This window comes from Sesamum indicum, linkage group LG11 (genome assembly GCF_026168435.1).
Source record: "Sesamum indicum cultivar Baizhima isolate 11 linkage group LG11, ASM2616843v1, whole genome shotgun sequence".
Classification (NCBI taxonomy): Eukaryota; Viridiplantae; Streptophyta; class Magnoliopsida; order Lamiales; family Pedaliaceae; genus Sesamum; species Sesamum indicum.
The window spans coordinates 17,281,540-17,300,569 of NC_142667.1; the positions used below are offsets into that span (position 1 = coordinate 17,281,540).

General features: G+C 35.3%; 1 protein-coding gene across 8 annotated transcripts; it reads right to left on the reverse strand.

Annotated features, from left to right (window-relative positions):
* Nucleotides 1-5,525: 5,525 nt before the first annotated feature.
* On the reverse strand, nucleotides 5,526-14,668 carry LOC105180011 (retinal-binding protein). 8 transcript variants are annotated; one of them, XM_088875552.1, is made up of 15 exons: nucleotides 14,184-14,647; nucleotides 13,575-13,702; nucleotides 13,311-13,443; nucleotides 12,583-12,739; nucleotides 12,434-12,512; nucleotides 12,138-12,178; nucleotides 11,893-12,009; nucleotides 11,671-11,751; nucleotides 10,423-10,485; nucleotides 10,236-10,287; nucleotides 9,820-9,894; nucleotides 8,593-8,643; nucleotides 8,430-8,465; nucleotides 8,282-8,367; nucleotides 5,526-5,878 (listed from the first exon to the last, which is right to left on the reverse strand). In XM_088875552.1, exons 1-15 carry the CDS (start codon nucleotides 14,341-14,343, stop codon nucleotides 5,704-5,706), a joined length of 1,434 nt encoding a protein of 477 aa, XP_088731678.1. In that variant the 5' UTR covers nucleotides 14,344-14,647; the 3' UTR covers nucleotides 5,526-5,703. The 8 variants fall into 8 exon arrangements, with proteins under 8 accessions (XP_088731678.1, XP_088731679.1, XP_011101977.1 ...); XM_088875553.1 differs by having other exon boundaries at nucleotides 8,593-8,640; nucleotides 14,184-14,644; XM_011103675.3 differs by having other exon boundaries at nucleotides 8,282-8,356; nucleotides 14,184-14,638.
* Between the last annotated feature and the right edge of the window lie 4,362 nt (nucleotides 14,669-19,030).

A 19,030-nucleotide genomic window follows, 5' to 3' on the forward strand; every position in this document is an offset into this window, starting at 1 on the left:
AAACTTAAATATCGGAGTGGTAACCTTTATTTTGTAAATTAATCCTCCTTTGATATTAGAATTTTTTATAAAATCTTTTTGGCCATGATAATGCTGCTGGATGTTAGTATGCATCATATTTATTATATTAATTTTTAATTTATATCTAACATTCATACCTTTGTATTTTTAATCTTTACAAATTTTCATATTAAAAGAGCATAGCTATCCCATTTTATCAACTTTTGTTTTTTTTATAAAACCTCTATATAAAATTACACTTTTTAAATAATTACAATATTAAAATATATTTTTATATGTTAATAAAATTAATTATCAAATTATATCAATTAAAAAATAGTCTCAACTTGTAAAAATTATTACAATTTTTTAACATTAATTTTTTTCCCTATAATTTAAGTTAGTATATATTTATTTTCTGTTATCCTCTAAATTTTAGTTTACAATAAATATTTATTAAATTAATAAAATATAATTTAAACTACTCTTAAAAAATAAAGTAATTTAAAATATATATTTATCTAATAATATTTAAAAGCACATTACACACACCACCACACAGCGACAGTACCGACGGCAATATCGAGGACAAATTCAAAAGTTATATTTAATTATAGTTTATTAATTTTAGTAAATTTTAGTTATAAATTAAAAAAGAAGTTAAAAATAATAATCACTATGAAATTTTAATGCAAAAATATTTGCAAATTTTAAAATTTATTAATTAATAATTAGTACAAATGTTAATTTGAATTTTGCAACAATATGAAACTTAGTTTTAAATTAAAATTTTGTATAAAAAATATGAAAATAATTGTATAGGATTATATTGCTCTTCCCCATAATACTACTCTTTAACACCTCCTCTGCAGGTTGATAATTACAAAAATACCCTGTAACATTCACAAAATTTTTAATACATAATTGTAGATGATGTGTATGTCCAAAGACGATTGGCTCAAGAAGAAATGCTAAACCTAAGTCAGGCCCACAAGCCCAGGAGAGAGACAACCTATCCAAGTGTCGAATTTTCGTCACTACCTTCGCCAGGGCTGCGCCAATAATAGTTTAACCAGTTGCCCCCTAGAGCAATAGGAGGCTTCCAGGAGTTCATATCTCTTTTCCAGCACCTTCTCGCAAGGACTATTGGACGAAGACTTCTTCAAGTCCCTGTCCGAGAACTCTATTTCGAAGTTCGATGCCCTCTTCGTTTGCACAACCAAGTATATTAACATAGAAGAAGCCCAAGCTGCCAAGAAGGAAAGTCATGGAGAAAAGAGGAAGGCACACCGAATTTATGGACAAGAAGGCACCCTTCCACAGGATCCACGTCGTTTATACTTCTCTCACGGTGCTTATTACCCAGGCCCTTATGGCGGTCGAAGAAAAATACTGGCTCACCTGCCCTCGGTCATGGAGAGAGCAGTTTCAACGTCCCAAGTCCGACAAGTTCTGTCGGTTCCATAATGATTACGACCATACTTTTGAAAAATATCGACACCTGAAAAATGAGATAGAGAGGCTCATCCAAAACAAGTATCTCTTAGAGTATGTCTGCTGGGAAAAAAATCGGGGAACAGGATCCTGCATCAAGTAAGAACCAAACAAGGGGAAGGAAGTGAAGATTTCCCCTCCGGAATCTTCACCCAACGAAGAGCGTAGAAATACCTTTGAAGTAAAACCTAAAGCTAACAACCCTCCTAGGAAGGGGGTCATACGGTGATTGTAAGATGACCACATGGAGGCGACTCCCACCACTCTACAAAAGCACAAGTCACAGAGGCGCACAACACGACCATAAAGGAAGTCTAGGATGTTGGTACTGCATAGGATGATGCCCCTCTCATTCAGTTTTGGTGGGTGGAACGTTCGAGTCCCAAAACCCCCCACAATGATGCTCTAGTCATCCCCGCATTATTAGCCAATTACGAAGTGGAACGCATTTTCATAGATTTCGGAAGTTCCACTGACATATTATTTGGAGAAGCATACGACCAAATGCAACTAGGAGACACCCATCTGAAAACAGTGAACACCTCCCTTTAGGGATTCGCAAGGGAGGTAGTCCACCCAAGGGGCATGGTCTCACTCCCTTTGACTCTAAGCACCGGCATTAATCGAAGAACATGTCTGTTAAAATTCCTGGTGATAGACATCCTTTCAGTCTACAATATCATTCTAGGAAGGCCCACTCTCAACGCCTTTCAAGCCGTGATATCCACATACCACATGAAGATCAAATTTCCCGTGCTTGGAGGTGTAAGGGAGGTAAAAGGGGACCCCCTCTAGTCTCACAAATATTATGTGGAGACTGTGCGCAAGGAGCAAAAGGAAAGCAAAGACAGAGATCCCAAGGGGGCGGCGCCCTCCAGCAAACATGATAAGGAGACATCCTCCAACCAACGCGATAAGGATGCACCTCCCAGCAAACGTGAAAAGGAGTCTGTCAAAATAAAGAAAATGAGAGGACACCCTCTAAGGTCTAGCCTATGGAAGAACTAATGAATATCGAGATTGTCCCTAGAGATCCAGCAAAATTCACACATATTAGTTCTCAATTAGAAGGTGCAACACGCGAAGAAATAATCATACACCGTAATGTAGACATTTTTGCACAAACTTCTCAAGACTTAGAGGGGATCGACCTAGATGTCATAACTCACTACCTTAATATCGATCTCCACATGAAATTAGTGAAATAAAAGAAGAGACACTTTGAGCCCGAAAAGGACAAGATAATCCAGACATTTTTTTTGTGTTACTTTTATATAAGTCTGTGATTCGTACTTAAACTAATTTATCTGAAAATGTATGGATGGTGGATGTTTTAATTTGAATGATTATATTATGAACGTGAAATGATAAAATACATTAAAATATTTTATATATCGTATGATGTGTTGTTGGTGCCTGGAAATGAACATAGGTCTATATGTGGTTTTACATTGCTAGTTGTAACAAGAATAGTGATATGTGAAAATGAGGGAATGTATGAAAATTGAATATAATTGTGCTATGAATAGTGCTTTGATGTTGTTGAATAGCATGTGTGGCAAAATAAAATGAAAAGAGCTATGCTATAATATGAAAAGAGCTATGATGCGAAATGAGATTCATGAGCTTGTGTGGCGTATCATGGAGATTTATTTAAACATTATGTTATAAATGGTGATGTTGACTTGGTGGAGAAAATACTATATCACCTTCTGATAAGCAGACTAGAAAAAGAGGAGCTTGATTGATTGCCTTGTTATGAGTTGGTTGTGTTATGTAATCAAGTTAATTATATTGGAACTAAATTAGTTATATTCTATATCTGTTGCTTATTTTGTCATGTTTTGACTCTATTTGATGTTCATGTATAGATGGTGCTGGTTATTTACTTACTGAGTTGCAAGCTCAATCATTTTCTAACATTTTTCAAGTATAGATATCTACTCACCAAGAGCTAGGTCCAAACCTTGCATTTCAATCAGGTCGTGCCAATATCCAGTTTTTTACTCACTCATCAACGAAAATAGCAATCATCTTTTGAAGTTGTTCATTTTTTGGTATTTGACACACATAAATATAATTTTGTGGATGAGATGATAAATTTGCTAGCAGTCATGATGAGATTACACGTGTATATATATATATATATACATATACTGCAGGGACTGAATTATGTGCACAATTACATGTATAGACATGATTTACTGTAAGTGTGATGTTCAAAAGAGATATAGTTATGGTGCCGTTAAAGAGTGCTACACAACTCGTGGGGAAACGATGGTCCATGAATTATCAAATGAATGTTTGTACTAGTCAATAAGGGCATCTGGTGATTTTCAAAGGTATTTTTGACTGACATCAACATTTTTCAAGCGGATAAATGGGAGAGAAGGGGCATTTATGATTTTTAAGGTACTTTTGACTGACATCGGCATTTTCCAAACGAGAAAATGATAGAGGAGCATTGGTGTAATAATGTTGATATTTTTTATGGATATATATATATATATATATAATTATGCAAAAGACTAAAATGAGTTGTGCAGTTACATTATTGGTCACTGGGTCTCTATGTGCTTCTCTCTTTTTTCTATTGCAAATAAACAATTCGAGTTTTTCAATCTTTCAGGCCATGTTTACTGGCCTAGATAATGCTGGATATCCATGCTATAACCTAGGCTAGTACGTTGTTACAAATTCTGTGGCAAGGCCGCGATTGAAAGTTATGGCCAAGTATTGTGTGAAACTATTCAATGATTTAAATCCTAGCAATAAACTTCGGAGTACAAACGAGCTGGGTACACAGACTGCTGGATTAATTCCTTTTTCCACTTGTTCCTTTAAATTTAAATGGCTAATGTCCAACATAACCCCATTTTTCCCCATTGTATCAACTGTTTATAGAGGGTGCAATTAGTATTATGAGGGATAAATGCTTTCTGGTCCTCAAACATAGCGACTTATATGATTTTGGCCCTTAAATATTTTATGATTGCAATTTTAGTCCTGAAGGTTTAATTTTTTTTGGCACTTTTCATTCTTTTATTAAGTCTATCGTCAAATTTAACAGAAGAGAAAAAAATTAGCTGCACGGGGTTGGGGGGGGGGGGGAGAAATTAGGTTTCCTCATTCTCTCAAAAATTTCCCCCACACTAGCACTCTCTTCTCTTTCACTGCTCGCCACCAATCGCGATTGCTCCATAGTTCACAACATCCACCAGTGGATAGGGGGATAGGAAGGTGGGGGAAGGGGCGACGAAAAAGGGGATGGGAGGGGGGCAGTCTGTGAGGGAGGGGGATGGGCATCGGCAGCACTGGCAGTGGAGCGAGGGAGGTTTGGGCTATACATGCATGTATATATATAATATATATATTAGGGTAAATTATAACGATCTCCACTGAGGTTTGGCAAACAACTTCAAAATTGGATGTTGTTCTTGCAAACAACTATAAATGTATTTCTTTTAATTTTCTCATGTGGCTCCGACCATGTTTAGTCGGTGATTGTGTGCCGGAAGCAGATACAATTTTTTGGATTTTTTTCTGAATATTAATTTTCAAAAAAAGGAAAAAACCACCTCAAAATTCTATGAAAAGTTTAAAAATTATTTTTAACTAATGAAAAATTGGTAAGAGAAATAAATAAATTGCTGAAATGTTTGTGATTAATGGAAAATTTCTAAGTCCAAAGCAAATTATTGAAAAATATAAAACATAGTAATAAAAACATTATAAATATTTAATTATTTAGTTATATGTTATAATAAGTATTTATTTGTATATAATTTTTAATTATTAATTTAAAGGTAGAGTAGAGAAATTGAGATTATATTTGACATAGATTTTTGTCTTATCCATGGGTACAAATGTAATTTCATATTTTATATTCGAATGTGTGCTAGTAAACAGCTAATTTGTCCGATTGTAGTAAATATACGATCAATTGATCATATCCTAACTCTCCCTATTTTAATCCTGATTTAATCTATACTATTCTTATCCGATCCTAGGTGGTAAACATGGCCTCAATGTACAGTGTCAATCCAGAGCCATTTAATACATACAACGTTTAGCCCGGAAACAACCGAAAGGCAGTTTAATTAATATATGATACAACACAAACAAAAGATTAAAGAAAAGGGGCGCAAGTACTGGTAGAAATTACAACTTTTTTGTAGGTCACTTACACCTTTTCTGTAGAACTGAAAATCAAGGAACCTGATTCACCAAACTTCTAATACCAGAGACAAATGAAACAAACGCAGGCACAACTTTGTGCATAAAGGTTTTTACAGAAACAACTGAGCAACCACAACTATTAATCAGCAGCATGCGTCGCGGACTCCGCAACAGGAGGAATACAGTCCACCTTGTATCGCATGACCTGTTCCAAACCGAGCAATCAGGATGACAAAGTTCTAGCTGCAGTCAATCATCCCCTCCAGGTACAGAGACAAGGGTACAGAACTCACAGTTGATATTCAGAAGCTTTTGCATTCACAGGTATCATTATCCTTTTCTTTTAGCAGGAGTATTATTAATATTGTTAAAGTAATTGGTTGCAGAAGTTCCAACTTTCTGGAACATGTTTTCCTAAGTGAAGTTTGAAGGTTGTTTGAATGTCATAGATACAAGGTTGCATCATAAACTATAGCTGGTAAATATTGGGTAAGTTGACAACATCGTTGGTGAAGTGATTATAGTCTTAATGAAGATCTAGGGAAAAACTGATGAAAAATATGAAATTCCAAGACCAATATCAAGAAATGGAGCAAAAACCAATGGTTACTACTGAAGAGACAAATTTATAATTTACACATAAAATCCAGGAATTGGACAAACGGGACGATTTACGAATAAAATCCAGAGACCACTGGACTTGGAAGACAAAGGAGATTTGGGAAGAAATGAATTAAAAGGAGAACTGTGTCATCTTACCATCTTAGAGAAGATAAATGGTACATATCAAAGACTTCTAGGTCAGGGGAAGTGATGTTCTCCCATATAGTGGTTAATGCTCACATAAGGAAGAATGATACAAGTTCCTTAAATATGACAGGAAGTGACAAATGGTCAGACGGGCTCTTTCCCGTGCACAAGGGGAGTGAAGCCATAAATTCACCAGAAAAAGGTGCTCAAAGGAGATTTGAAATAAGCATTCCTTCATTTTATGAAAGGGAAAATTTAATTAAAAAGCCCCATCACTACTTTAGTACCAGTACATAAAAAAACTGGAACAACTCACTTTGTTGGTGGTATAAAATTTTATTAAAAATTTTTGCTCTTAGATCAAAAAAGTTTATTCATATGGTTTCCAAACATCAAAACTCGTTAGCGGGGGAAAGAGAAATCTCAACGAAATATTTTTTTGCCAGAATTCAAGCTTAAGATGGGGTGAAAATGAGATTTTTATGTAGATTTGATATTGAGGCAAGCATAGTTGTTAATAGTGCATGGCGTGCCATAGCGCAAGGGTCCCTTGGAGCCATGGCGCATGCGCCCCGCGCTCATTTTTATAATATGGCATACATATACAGAAATAAATTATATATTTCATACATCAATATATATTCACATTAATAATGCACAAATAAGTAAATATAAACACTAGAAATAATTTTTAATCATCATATAATAAAAGAAACTTGCAAAATAATAAGTTTTAGAAAAACCAAAAGAGTTCAAAACATGCAAGATGATTGAACAAATCCTACATTTCTAATTTCATTTGTTTTGCAAGATAATTTGATTTTTTTGATTTATTTTCTAATAAATCAGCTGAAATAAAGGCTGGGCTTTTATTTACACTGGTGAAGCCCAGAGTTTGAGAAAAATTGGCCTTTGCCAATTTTTTTAAGCCCCAGCCCTCTATGGCATCGCCATAAGCAACTTAAAGCCATTTTTATAAAATGGCGCTGCGCCACGCACCATCGCATGCCATTAATAACTATGGAGGCAAGGAGTTTCTGTCTGATTGTTCAATTCCATGTTTCAATAAAATATATTTATCAACTATCGATTTGAAAAATAATTTCGAAAACTAAATACAAGTTACCTCCTATAATAAAAAATTCAAAGGGCAAGCCACATTAACAAGACTAAAACCATGAAATATCTTGTATGGAAAATGGAACAATTTTCCTTTCTTAATTGAATGACCAGTATACAAAAATGACTCATTCCATTTTTTAGTTCATAATTTTTATTTTCATGATATCATGGTAAGCATTGGATAATTTTGGAAAAAGATATTTTCTACTTCATTGTTTTTAGACTATTTTGTCAACGGAGAGGGTTTTTTGCAGGCAGTTCTACGAATTTGACCCCATTATTACCATGAGGATCATGGTACTACACAAGTTAACAATTCGCTAATCAACAATTATTTCATTGGGTTCGAACTTGTCACCTTAGCTCTAGAATCAATTGTAGGACCAAGCTTGAGTGGATATACTAAAAGCTATACCTGTTAGCAATGTTGCAGCTTAAATTTTAAATATATAAAAGCCAAAGCACCACATTTCAACTTCAACTTCGCCGCAAGAACTATTATTGACATAAGCAAAAGGTCCCCTCCAAATATTCCCAAGGAAATTAGAACTCTGACTATTAAAGAGAAGTAGCACCTTGGTGCCCATCTAACAACACAATTGCATTCCAAGCAAGCAAGCACAGAAACGCACACACAACAATCTAACAATCAGTAAACTGTATTAAGCAACTAATACTAACCATGACTTAGGTGGAACTTGGAGAATTTGATTTGACAAAAGTTTTATTTACCAACCTTCTTGAAAAATGACGAATACGAATTGTCCCAGATAAGCTTGTAACTTCCAGATACGCATGTGCAGAAGTTACCCTGACATTGAACTTAAATATTTGAAAATTCCACGTAACAGGACTACAGAGTATAAAGGAAAAGCAGTACTCACTTGGTCAGATTCATAACGCCGGTAAGGCAGGATCAGCTGGAGTTGAGCAACAAAAAGGACCAAAGATAAACCAGAAGTCAAAATCAAAGATAGATGGTGCAGAGAGAGGAAAGAATGAATCAGAATAAAGAAAGGGGATTCACCAACAACTCCAGTTACTTACAGTTTTTTTCCCGGAAAGATCTGTGCATTCCACACTGAATCCAATGTCCTGCTGGAAAGTTATTCAATTAGAAAGAACAATATTATGGATGCTCTAGCATAACTGAAACAAGGCCTCAATCTGTCTCATCTAATGAGCAAAAGCCTTTTGGTACCCGAATTAAAAAAAGGTGAAAAGTCTGTAAAATGTGATAAATCAGTTCCGGAATTTTATATAATTATAATGACACAAACAAAGTTTATTTAATCTACAAATATATCAAGAAAGATTACATGAATTTACGTGCAGTCTAGGGCAAGAGTATATTTGTCATTATAAATATTCTAGCAGAGGATATACACCAATTTGACATCAAGATCAAAGTGCACCTGGATAGGGAGCATTGTTTTGAAAATTTAAAATATATGTATATAAGACTTTAACTTTCATTTCTAAACATTTAAATGTTTAACAAAAAAGTAGAGTAATTCATTTTTTCTATAGTATTTTCTTATTCTACATCTTTATTTCCTAACTCCCAATTTTGCTAATAGTTAAGTTTATAATTTTATCTTACAAATTTTAATTTTATATCCATGTGGAATATATAGATGCTACAATAACACCTGTCACACATACACATTAGCCCCAAAACTAAATGATGCTGGCACATCCTTGCGGAGCAGAACTAGGGCAAGCAACACTTGTTGACCTGTTAAGCTACTCATAAATTTGACTTCCCTTTTAAACCCTTTACTTTTAAGCACCAATAGTACTTGCAGCAACAGTGTCAAGTATCTTGAAGGATTTACGAAATTGCATAGTACAAGGGAAACTACGCATCAGACTTGCAGTCAACATGGCCCAGTCAACATGCAAAATAGGGTATGATTCAACCATTCACGTAAAGAAACTAGTACTTAAATTTATAGAACAATGAAGAAAATCAAAGCATGCACCACCCAAATTTCTTGGTTTATATTGTGTCTTTGTTAATCCCTTTTGTACTATTTACCCTTGTGCAGAATTAAATAAAATCATAGCAATCATCTTCTTCTGCAATATGTTTTGGCTTTTAGCCTGTCGGTCCGTATAAACTGATGTAGTTGCAGGACAGTGTGTTGATTAGAGCCAACAATCAAGTATAGATGAATATACGGTTTCATAAAGGAGAAGAAACACTCTATTATCTGTCTTGACAGTACTGATGGCATCAGAAAGAATTAGCAAAAGTTCTAAAATGAATACCAGACTCATTTTGCCCTGTACCAGCGAGAAATCCCAAGCAATGTATGAATTTATTGATTCCACTGTTAAAGACACCTAAAAGGACAATAAAATCCACTCAGAGAGACAAGAAAATATAATCACTCCATTAATTGAAGGATACCTTGAATACCATTTCAGGCATAAAATAGACAGCTGAAGCACTAATTTATGCATGAGACTATACTTCAGTTTGTGCTGGGTAGTTTAGAGTATCAAATATGGTAAATAGAGCAGGATCGGGTATTAAGTTTCGAAAATTAAACTATAGGGAGCAAGAGAAAATATTAATCGTAAAGCTAAAAATATTGATATAGTAGTATGTACTGATGGAATATTGGATGCATTTGGCCGGTGACTCAGTATGAGACATATTTGATCTGTGCTAGAAAACAAACCTCATGAGTTTCCCCTGCTGGAATATTTATTTCCTTGTAATCATCATCTTTCCTGCAATTTTGGCATGTTAGTGGACCAAACACAAGAAAAGAAAAGTAACTTCCACCACACATACATATATAGTCACTGTCCTGCTCACATTAAAAAATTAAAAAACAAAATAAAATAAATCAATTCCGTGCAGACCTGGCAGCTAAGGTACCAGCATCCTCTGCAGTAATAAAAAAAGGGGAATTTGTGAAAACCTCCCTGTAAAACCAATATTCATATCAACGTATCACAAATTAACAAAAGTCAAATGTGAAAGAATCCCACATATATAAACCCCTCTTGTACTGCCAAATTCCCAGATACTTCTGAAAAAGAGAAAAGTTATCATTTTAATTCCACAAATACAGGTGAACTGCGAGCTAACAAGGGAGAGTCTCCCCAAGAGGACACCCAAATGGTTGAGGACCCAATATTTCATCCTTGAGGTGATTGGTTGACCTATTGGGCGCGTGTATGAGTGGGTGCATGCTTGGGTTAGAAAAAGGGGGGAGCTTCAGACTCAAATAAATACAAAATTACAAATAAAAGTAATATTTAAGAAGAAGAAACTTCATGCCACATATGGCATGTGCTATAAATATTCGGCAGAGTATTACTTTGCTCTCTATGTTGGTTCTTCTCATTGCTCCTTGTATTCTTCCAAGAACTTGCTCTGTTTTCATTTCCTTGAGTCTTATGTCAATTATTCACCTCCAACCCATTTAATCTATCTAGTTTAAGAAATCATGTTTGATAGACAATAAAACATATATTTCTCATCTAAGTGACTCAAATCACCTAGAGTATCATCGAGAAGGGAGCTATTCCCTTGTAAATTAACCATTTCCATTTTCAGAGCCTTCGGAACATCAAGAAAACAAGGTAATCATGAAAACTTCAATTAAACTACACACTTGCATCTCAACAATTGCCAATTTGTAAAGCTGAATGAGATGTAAAAGTTTAACTCAACTGTTGAAACGAATCCCTATGACCAAGCAAAAGATACATAAAATGGCACTATCTCTCCCATTATGCCAAAATTTAAAATAGAGAAGATAAAAGGGACTCCACAAACAGAATGCAGGGGAGAGCTTGGACAAGTATAGCAGTCGAACAAATGCAACTACAGCCCCTAGAATATAAGATCCGGGGACGCAAGTACCCGGCACTTGCTCCCAAGTCATATTATACCCAAGTGAGGCCTCGGAGCAAAGACAAAAAATAAATGAAAGAAAAGCAAAGAATGCAGTATCATTAAGCAGGTCATATTGAACCTACATACACTAAAACATAACTAATTAAATTCTTCCTCCCAATTCTGAGTGGGAAGGAAACCTAGAAAGTGCCAGATGGAAGATCTAAAATTGTGGTGTAAGCAAAACCAAGAGTGAGATGCAATACCGAATAAATGTGATAAATCTTTCAAACTCAGAAGTGTAGACATTAGCTGCTTCTTCCAAAATAGATAATTGGTTTTTCTGCCTGAGAATTTTACAAGTGCCACAGTAAAAATTGGGCCAAACAATGCAGCAGATCAGAGGAAAGGTTAGAATGTAGCATTATCGATTTCCAACTTATCATCAGCTGAAGAACTGAGAGCACAAGAATCTTAATAAGCCTCACAATTTTGTTGTTCCGAGACGTGCCCACAGCAGGGAGAGAAATAATCGAATATTATGCACCATTCTTGTCAGGCAATATAGAGGCGGTCCATATCGTTGTCGCTGCTCCTCCATGGGCCTGGTGATAAACTTGAGTTCAGAATAGAGAAGGCATGTAACACTATTTGTTTTACTGAACTTCCAAACAATTGGCTCGGTGATATTAGAATTTCTTTCTACAAGATTCTATTAGATGTAAGTGCATACCCTTGATCATCATTTATTTGCCGAATAAAATCCATCAAAACCTGCAACGCTTATCTTATTGTCAGATAAAGTAATTAAAGGAAAGGAAAAACTATCAACTTTTTTGTGAATATAGGATGAATGCCCAACTGATGTGTGGAGATAGTGACACAATAGGAAAGCCAAACAAGCACTGAGTTGACAATATCATATTCAAGTATCCATATGAGAGGGGAGGGAAGGACCACATACAACCAAGAAACTATAGAGAAAACGCATAAAGGCGAACAGCCCGTTGCAAGTCAATCAATACATACCTCTGGCACTCCAACTAAGTACTTCATCAGAGTCTTATAGACACCAGTTGCAGAACCAAGCTCTGCTAACTGCCTCCTTCTGCATAAAAATGAACAATTAAGTCAGTAATTTTGTTTATAGAGCCACAAAGACATTCATGAAATTCTACCGTTCCATCTGTTGTTTCCAGAGCAGAGCATATTTGTCACGTATGCTTCCACCAGAGCTAATTAAAGCATCAACTTCAGCCTGCTTGTTCCTCTCCGAGCGCTCTCTTTGTTGCCTGATTATTGAACCCCGAAAATCTTGAGGCATATAGGTCATAACTGCAATATATACACAAAATAACTTTCACTGACAGCCATGGCACTTCTCCAAATCTCTTCACTAGAAACACAAAAGATAGATAAGTTTAAAACAAAGAATCTGCAGAAGACAATCTGCTCCAGTCTACCCCGTATATGAGTATTACTTCACAAACTCCCCTAGTTAAGCAGAACATGCTCCTACTTCTAGTACTACATCTGAAATTTCCATTTGTATGCAACAACTTGTAGCATGTAAATGCCACGAGAACCGAGTAAATGGTAGTCAATAATGATCTCCACTTCTCTGAGAGTAATGAAGAAACAGGCATCGCCCAAAAATAGCGTTTCCGAAGGCTTTCAGAAATACTTTGACCACAATTAGAATTTGCTTGAGGCGAATGCTCATCAATCAAATTTATACACGTCTGACAGGTTCTTCCAGAAGGACTATTTGTGATTATGCAATATATCTTCGTGCAATGAAATATCCCCTTCATATACAACAATTGATTGCGATTCTTAAAGTAACTCATCGAACTTGCTTCATGGAAATCTATAATATATTGTTGATGCTCCAAGCATGCCTAACCTGTGTTGAATACAAATTCAGAATTTCTGGCCTGGAAATACGCCAAAGTCTTCAGTGTAGAATTAAACTTCTCTCGAAGCCGTTCAAGAACAGAAGCAAGTTCAGCATCTTCAGCAGTTGATTGTTGCTGAAGCTGTCATATGCAGAATTAGGGCCAACATGAGTGCTTATTCTTTTAGGCAAACCATGTTGAACCCAGCATCATACTTCTAAACAGAAATGGTCAATTACTTAAAAGTGCTGGTAATGAATTTTGTATCTCACCGCTCTGGGCCAATTAGGCACTTCCAACATGAAAAGGATCTCTTCTATTTGTTCTCGGTTCTTCCACATGTTTTCATCAACTTTATGAGGAGGTTGGCGCTCAGCTTCTTCTACCAATAACCTTTCTCCTGAAACAAGATTAAAGTGAAAAATAAGTAGAGAAAATCCTTTTTTTTTACATTGATGGTGATTTCCCAGGGGAAAATTAAAAAAATCCAAGATCAGCAATAATTAAAGAGAAAAACTCTAATATGCATCGAACTGAAAAATGCCTGTGTCCTTCGTAGAAAATTCAAAGTTGTAGACTTGATTTACACAGTGGCTTTTCACTTAATCGCCAAACGTGACGACATTAATCCGGCCTCTGTTGTACGGTCTGTTTGGGCCTTCGGACCGAAAGGGGATTGGTTATTTTTACTTTTTGTTTTAGTATTAAAGTTCGAAAGGGGCAGTCGGCAGAAAATCATTAACAAGAGATCCAGGCTTACCTCGAGGATCAAGAAAGTTAAATTTAACTTAGGCAAAAAGAGGGGATTGAAGAGAAACAACAAAAAAATTACGAGCTGATACGCAAAATTAGTGTAGAAAATGAATAAGAGAAAAGAAAACCTTGGGTAGGGGGAGAGTCCTTAAGAAGATCGGTAGCCATGACATAAATCCGATCGGAGAGACGGGAAACGTCAATGGATAGAGGAGGAAATGGATACTTATCGTAGTAAGAAGCCAGAAATGCCCTCGTTATGGGCACCAACCCTTCCGTCGATACCATTTCCTGAGTTTCTTTGGCGATGGATGAATCAACCCCCAAGTCCTTCAATAGGCAACTCAAAAGCTTTTTATTACTCCTCACTTCCCAACTTTTTCTTCGTAGACCAAGGAGCAATTGAAAGGTGGGGTGGCTTTGACGGCATCATTCTTTTGTTCCGCGGAGGTGCTCGCGCTTTTTTTGTATTTTGTTTTTATCCTTTTTTCCCCCCCTTCCCTTTACTACTCTTTTCTTGTTTGGTGTTTTCGCTTCAAGCTAAACCTCCCCTCCTATTTCTTCTTGCTTTTGAGTTCATGGATGAAGAAATTTGGATAAAGAAGTATACTATACTAAAGATGAGTTTCGTCAATTGGAGGTCAAAATCACTTTTCAACAGGAAGGTGAATATATTCCCTATGAATGTGGAATAGGAAGGTGATATATTGCAACAACATTGGGGTGTTGCTATTTGCAGGATACGTTCTAATTTGTTTATGAAAAGTGAAAGCATTTCATGTCGTAACTAACCTTTCATTTATAATTACCAATTACGTTAATGAAATCAATCAAAAATGTCAATTCCATTGTCTTATAATTTATTGTGTGTTCTTATTATTGGGACCATATTTAAAAATTGTATTTGGGGTATGGAATTGTATTGTGTTACTTAAAAATTTCTTCAATTGTACCGATGAGGGTGATTTATCTAAGGACTAATTTGCCCTTGAGCAAGGGCAAAGTGGACTGCCTGCATAGAAAATCTCTAAAAAGGCAAGAATCCCACTAAGTACTCCTGTAGCAAAAATGATGCAGCATCAACGCGATTGGGGAGCATGATCTGAGCACAATTGCTGCTTATCAGCATTTACCAAATATATTGTGGGACAATCTATAAATATGACGGGATATATTCATTAGAAGGTAATGTCCGCATATACTAAGAAAATCATTCTATCTACCCATTTTTTCCTAATATTAAGACTCTACCTTGAGCGTCGGAGTGTCTTCGTCGGGAACCAACTCGACTAGCCTAATCGCTTCTATGTTCTCAGGATTATAGGTCTGTTCAAGGAATTGATTATAGTCGTCGGGTGAGTTTGTGACAACTTTTCTTGGACGGATCAGTTGGCATCGTCTGTGGGAAGGAATTTTTGAAATATCCTGAGAATATGGAAGGAGATCTAGGGAGGAATATCCTTGGTTTGGAAACAACAATCGAGACTACTGAGCCGATCATTCAATTGACAAAAATGGAACTACAACAAATGATGGAGGAGGCCGGAAGAAACGCGATTGTGGCATACGAACGTAGAATAACGACGCCTATTGAAAGAGGAGTAACCAAAAGGAAATTGTTTGGAAAGAGAGAGCAAGAAAAAATATTTGGAACCAGTAGGAAAGACTTAGACCGGAGTAAACGCCCGCCATCAGAAGTGGGTTCGAGTAGTCGAGATAAGAGCCAAGGAAGGGGACCCGCTATCTCGCGCGTAGAGGTCGATAGTGTGCCGAAACAGATCGCCAAATTGGGAAAACAAATAGACGAGCTTAAAAAATGAGGAGAGATAGTATCTCAGCATAGAAATTCGCCTTTCTGCAACCAGATACTAACGGAGATCGTTAGCCCAAATTTCAGGATGCCAGACTTGCCAAAGTACGACGGAGCACGAGACCCGCTGGAGCATTTGGCCGCATTCGACATGGTAATGAACCTTTATGGGCAGTCGGGCCCAATTAACGCTAAACTGTTTGTCACAACTTTGACAGGTAAAGCCCAATAATGGTTCACTAATTTACCACCCGAAAGCATCGAATCTCATGAGCAATTGCTGTAGAAATTTACCTTTTATTTCGCCAGTAAGAGGAAACTGAAACGATAGGCAACGCATTTGTTCACTATAAAGCAACAAAACAACGAGACGTTGAAGAGCTTCACGGGAAGATTCAACAACGAGACACTTGAAGTACAGGATTTAAGAATCGACATGATGGTCAGCATCCTAATACATGGCTTGAGGAAAGGTGCATTCGCATCAGCTTTAGCAAGAGATCCCCCGTCTGACGTGGAACAACTTATGAATCTGGCTCAAAAGTATATTGACGAAGAGGAAATGAACGCCATGAAAGATGGCGAATGGAAGGTCGGCAATGACATAGGAAGAGATCGAGTGTAGCACCCCCTACTCGCTACATCTAATTATTACTATTTCATCCTTTCTTTAATCAGAACTCATTCTATAAGTAATTATCTTTCAACCCGTAAAATAAATTCTAATTTATCAGTATAATATATATATATATATATATATACCACAAAAGATAATAGATACCACCAAAAATTTATATTTACCCTCACTAGATGTCCTCATGTACATAACCTCAAGAAAAATCATACCACAATTTAAAATACAAATCCCAATAAAAGACCAAAATATTTAACAATCCAACAACTAAAAACTCCGATTTCAGATGTCACAGCTGACCCACCTAATAAAGACGACGGCACAACTGAAAGTCCAATGTGGCTAGTCAATGTGATCTATCTGCTGAAAAGTACGTGGCAAGGAATGGGCTGCCTACTCAATAAGTATAGTCAATCAGTTTATATATATATATATATATACAAAGGCAATAATTCATGTACAAGCAGTCACATCGACTAACAACCATTCGTTATGATCATCTAACACGGATGGTGCAGGTCGGGAGCTAACCACTATGAAAATGAGTTGGGGTGTAAGTTTTAATACGATCTTTACGAAATTATCCCCAAATCATAAGGTATTTGATAATCTATATTTAAAAATATTTTTAAGTAACTTTGAGTTTGAACGCACTTAACAATATTAATTATAATTATTTTTTTATTGTTAATGCTGATAAGATTGAATCCCATGTTTTAAAGATTTAGTTGGGGTGAAGATACAAGGCTCCAAATAGGATTCCTTTCTTTTTCAATCAGTTAATTGCGCCTTGATTGGGGATGAATCCCTATCTATTCTCTAAGGTGGCAACAATTGTTTGTCCTATGTGGATTTCCATGATGCAACCACGTGGCTTCATGTTAACTTGGACTCTAGGTGGATCGAGTTGTATTGTTGGACCTTTTTTCATACCTGGGTCAAGGTTCTTCCAGGTTATTTTTCTTTAAGGGTGGACACTTGGATCGAGTATTTTGGACTATTGATCCGACTCGATCAAGTTAGAGTTTTCTTTGAATATTTTTTTTAAAAAAAAATTGAGTATCGAATAATAGTTACCTGATTTTTAAAATTCCGGTAGGGTTTCGGGTAGTACCCTGTTGTCCGAACTAACCTGATCGAGTATTTGCTACTTATTTTTCTTATCCTTTTGCCAGATTTTATTCTTTTTGTTCCCAATAAAAATCTATCATTCTATTATAAAACTTATATAATATTGTTATGAAACTTGTATAATATTACAACAATATGAGAATTAGAAGTGAGGGAGAAGAAGAGAGTATTCTTATATTATTTCACCATATCATCATTCAAAATAAAATAGCTTATTTATAGGCTCCAAAATTACAACCGAAAATCCCATATTTGATAAGGGGAGATAAATCAAGGAGTTGAGAATTTATGGACATGAAGATGAACATTCACAACCTTTTGAATTTCTTAAATTTCATAACACTTTCAAACTTTCTTGTATTTTCCTCTTATTCCCACAATTTATATTTCTATAAAACCCTAAAATGCTAGGGTTACTAAAACATTAAAATAGTATATTAAATATTCATAAATTTATAAATTTAAAATTAATTTTTAACAAATATAAAATATAAAATATTCTTTTTCCTCCATAAATAGATAAGAAGGCTGTCAAAACAACCTCTATCTTTGTGTGAGAAGCTAAACAACTTCTGTTTATCAAAAGGAGGCACATTTTTTTGCATCTTTATTATAAAAGTACATATATATTAAGAAAATCGAGTATCCGTAAATTTTGGGACGGGTAGCTACCCAAAATTTTGGATACTCGATCGGACGTGCACCCCTATTCGTACCGCTCTGTATGGGCTACTTGGGCGCGCCTGTCACTCAATTGCTAGATTAGAAGCATCACCCATAATATCATAACGTATTTAATATATGTGTAAATTTGAATTTATAATATTTAATTAATAAAATTAAAAAAAAATAATTAAAATTGATAATTAAGGTAATTTTTATCAGACATCTTGTTATGAAAAAGTATTAATGTTTATAAAGTACTAAAACATATGATTTGTCACATATGCAAGACACTTGAAAATATTACTAGCATTCAGTTCAAACTCTAGTTTTGTATAAATTTTATAATTTTATTTTAGAAATACGTCTCATTAGAAATAAAGGACTTAAAACATATAAAGTACTCAAGTTTTACATTTACAATCAATATGAAATAATTGACAATAGCATTAGCATTCAATACATATGAATAAAGGTAAGTGTCTCCACATAGATCGAAACAAAAAATATCATTATAAACGAAAATAATATGACATTACTTTTCTTTTGGTTTCAGTTATTTTAGTTTTCCTCTCATCTCCTCGTTAAATTTGAAGTTCAAACATACTATAAGAAAGTATTTTTTGTATTTTTAAAACGATGCAATCTTATGTTTTATTTTTCTAATAATTTTTCTCAAAATTCATAGAAAAACACAATCCATGGTCTTTCTAATAATAAGTTTCATATATATTATG

What these genes read in the sequence shown, in the direction of transcription:
- LOC105180011 (XM_088875552.1), bottom strand. Translation starts at nt 14,343, where the DNA reads ATGGTATCGACGGAAGGGTTGGTGCCCATAACGAGGGCATTTCTGGCT. An exon ending in TGGAAACAACAGATGGAACG is followed by an intron (nt 12,513 to 12,582) that starts GTAGAATTTCAT and finishes ATTTTTATGCAG; the next exon opens with AAGGAGGCAGTTAGCAGAGC. An exon ending in CGTCTCGGAACAACAAAATT is followed by an intron (nt 11,752 to 11,892) that starts GTGAGGCTTATT and finishes TAAAATTCTCAG; the next exon opens with GCAGAAAAACCAATTATCTA.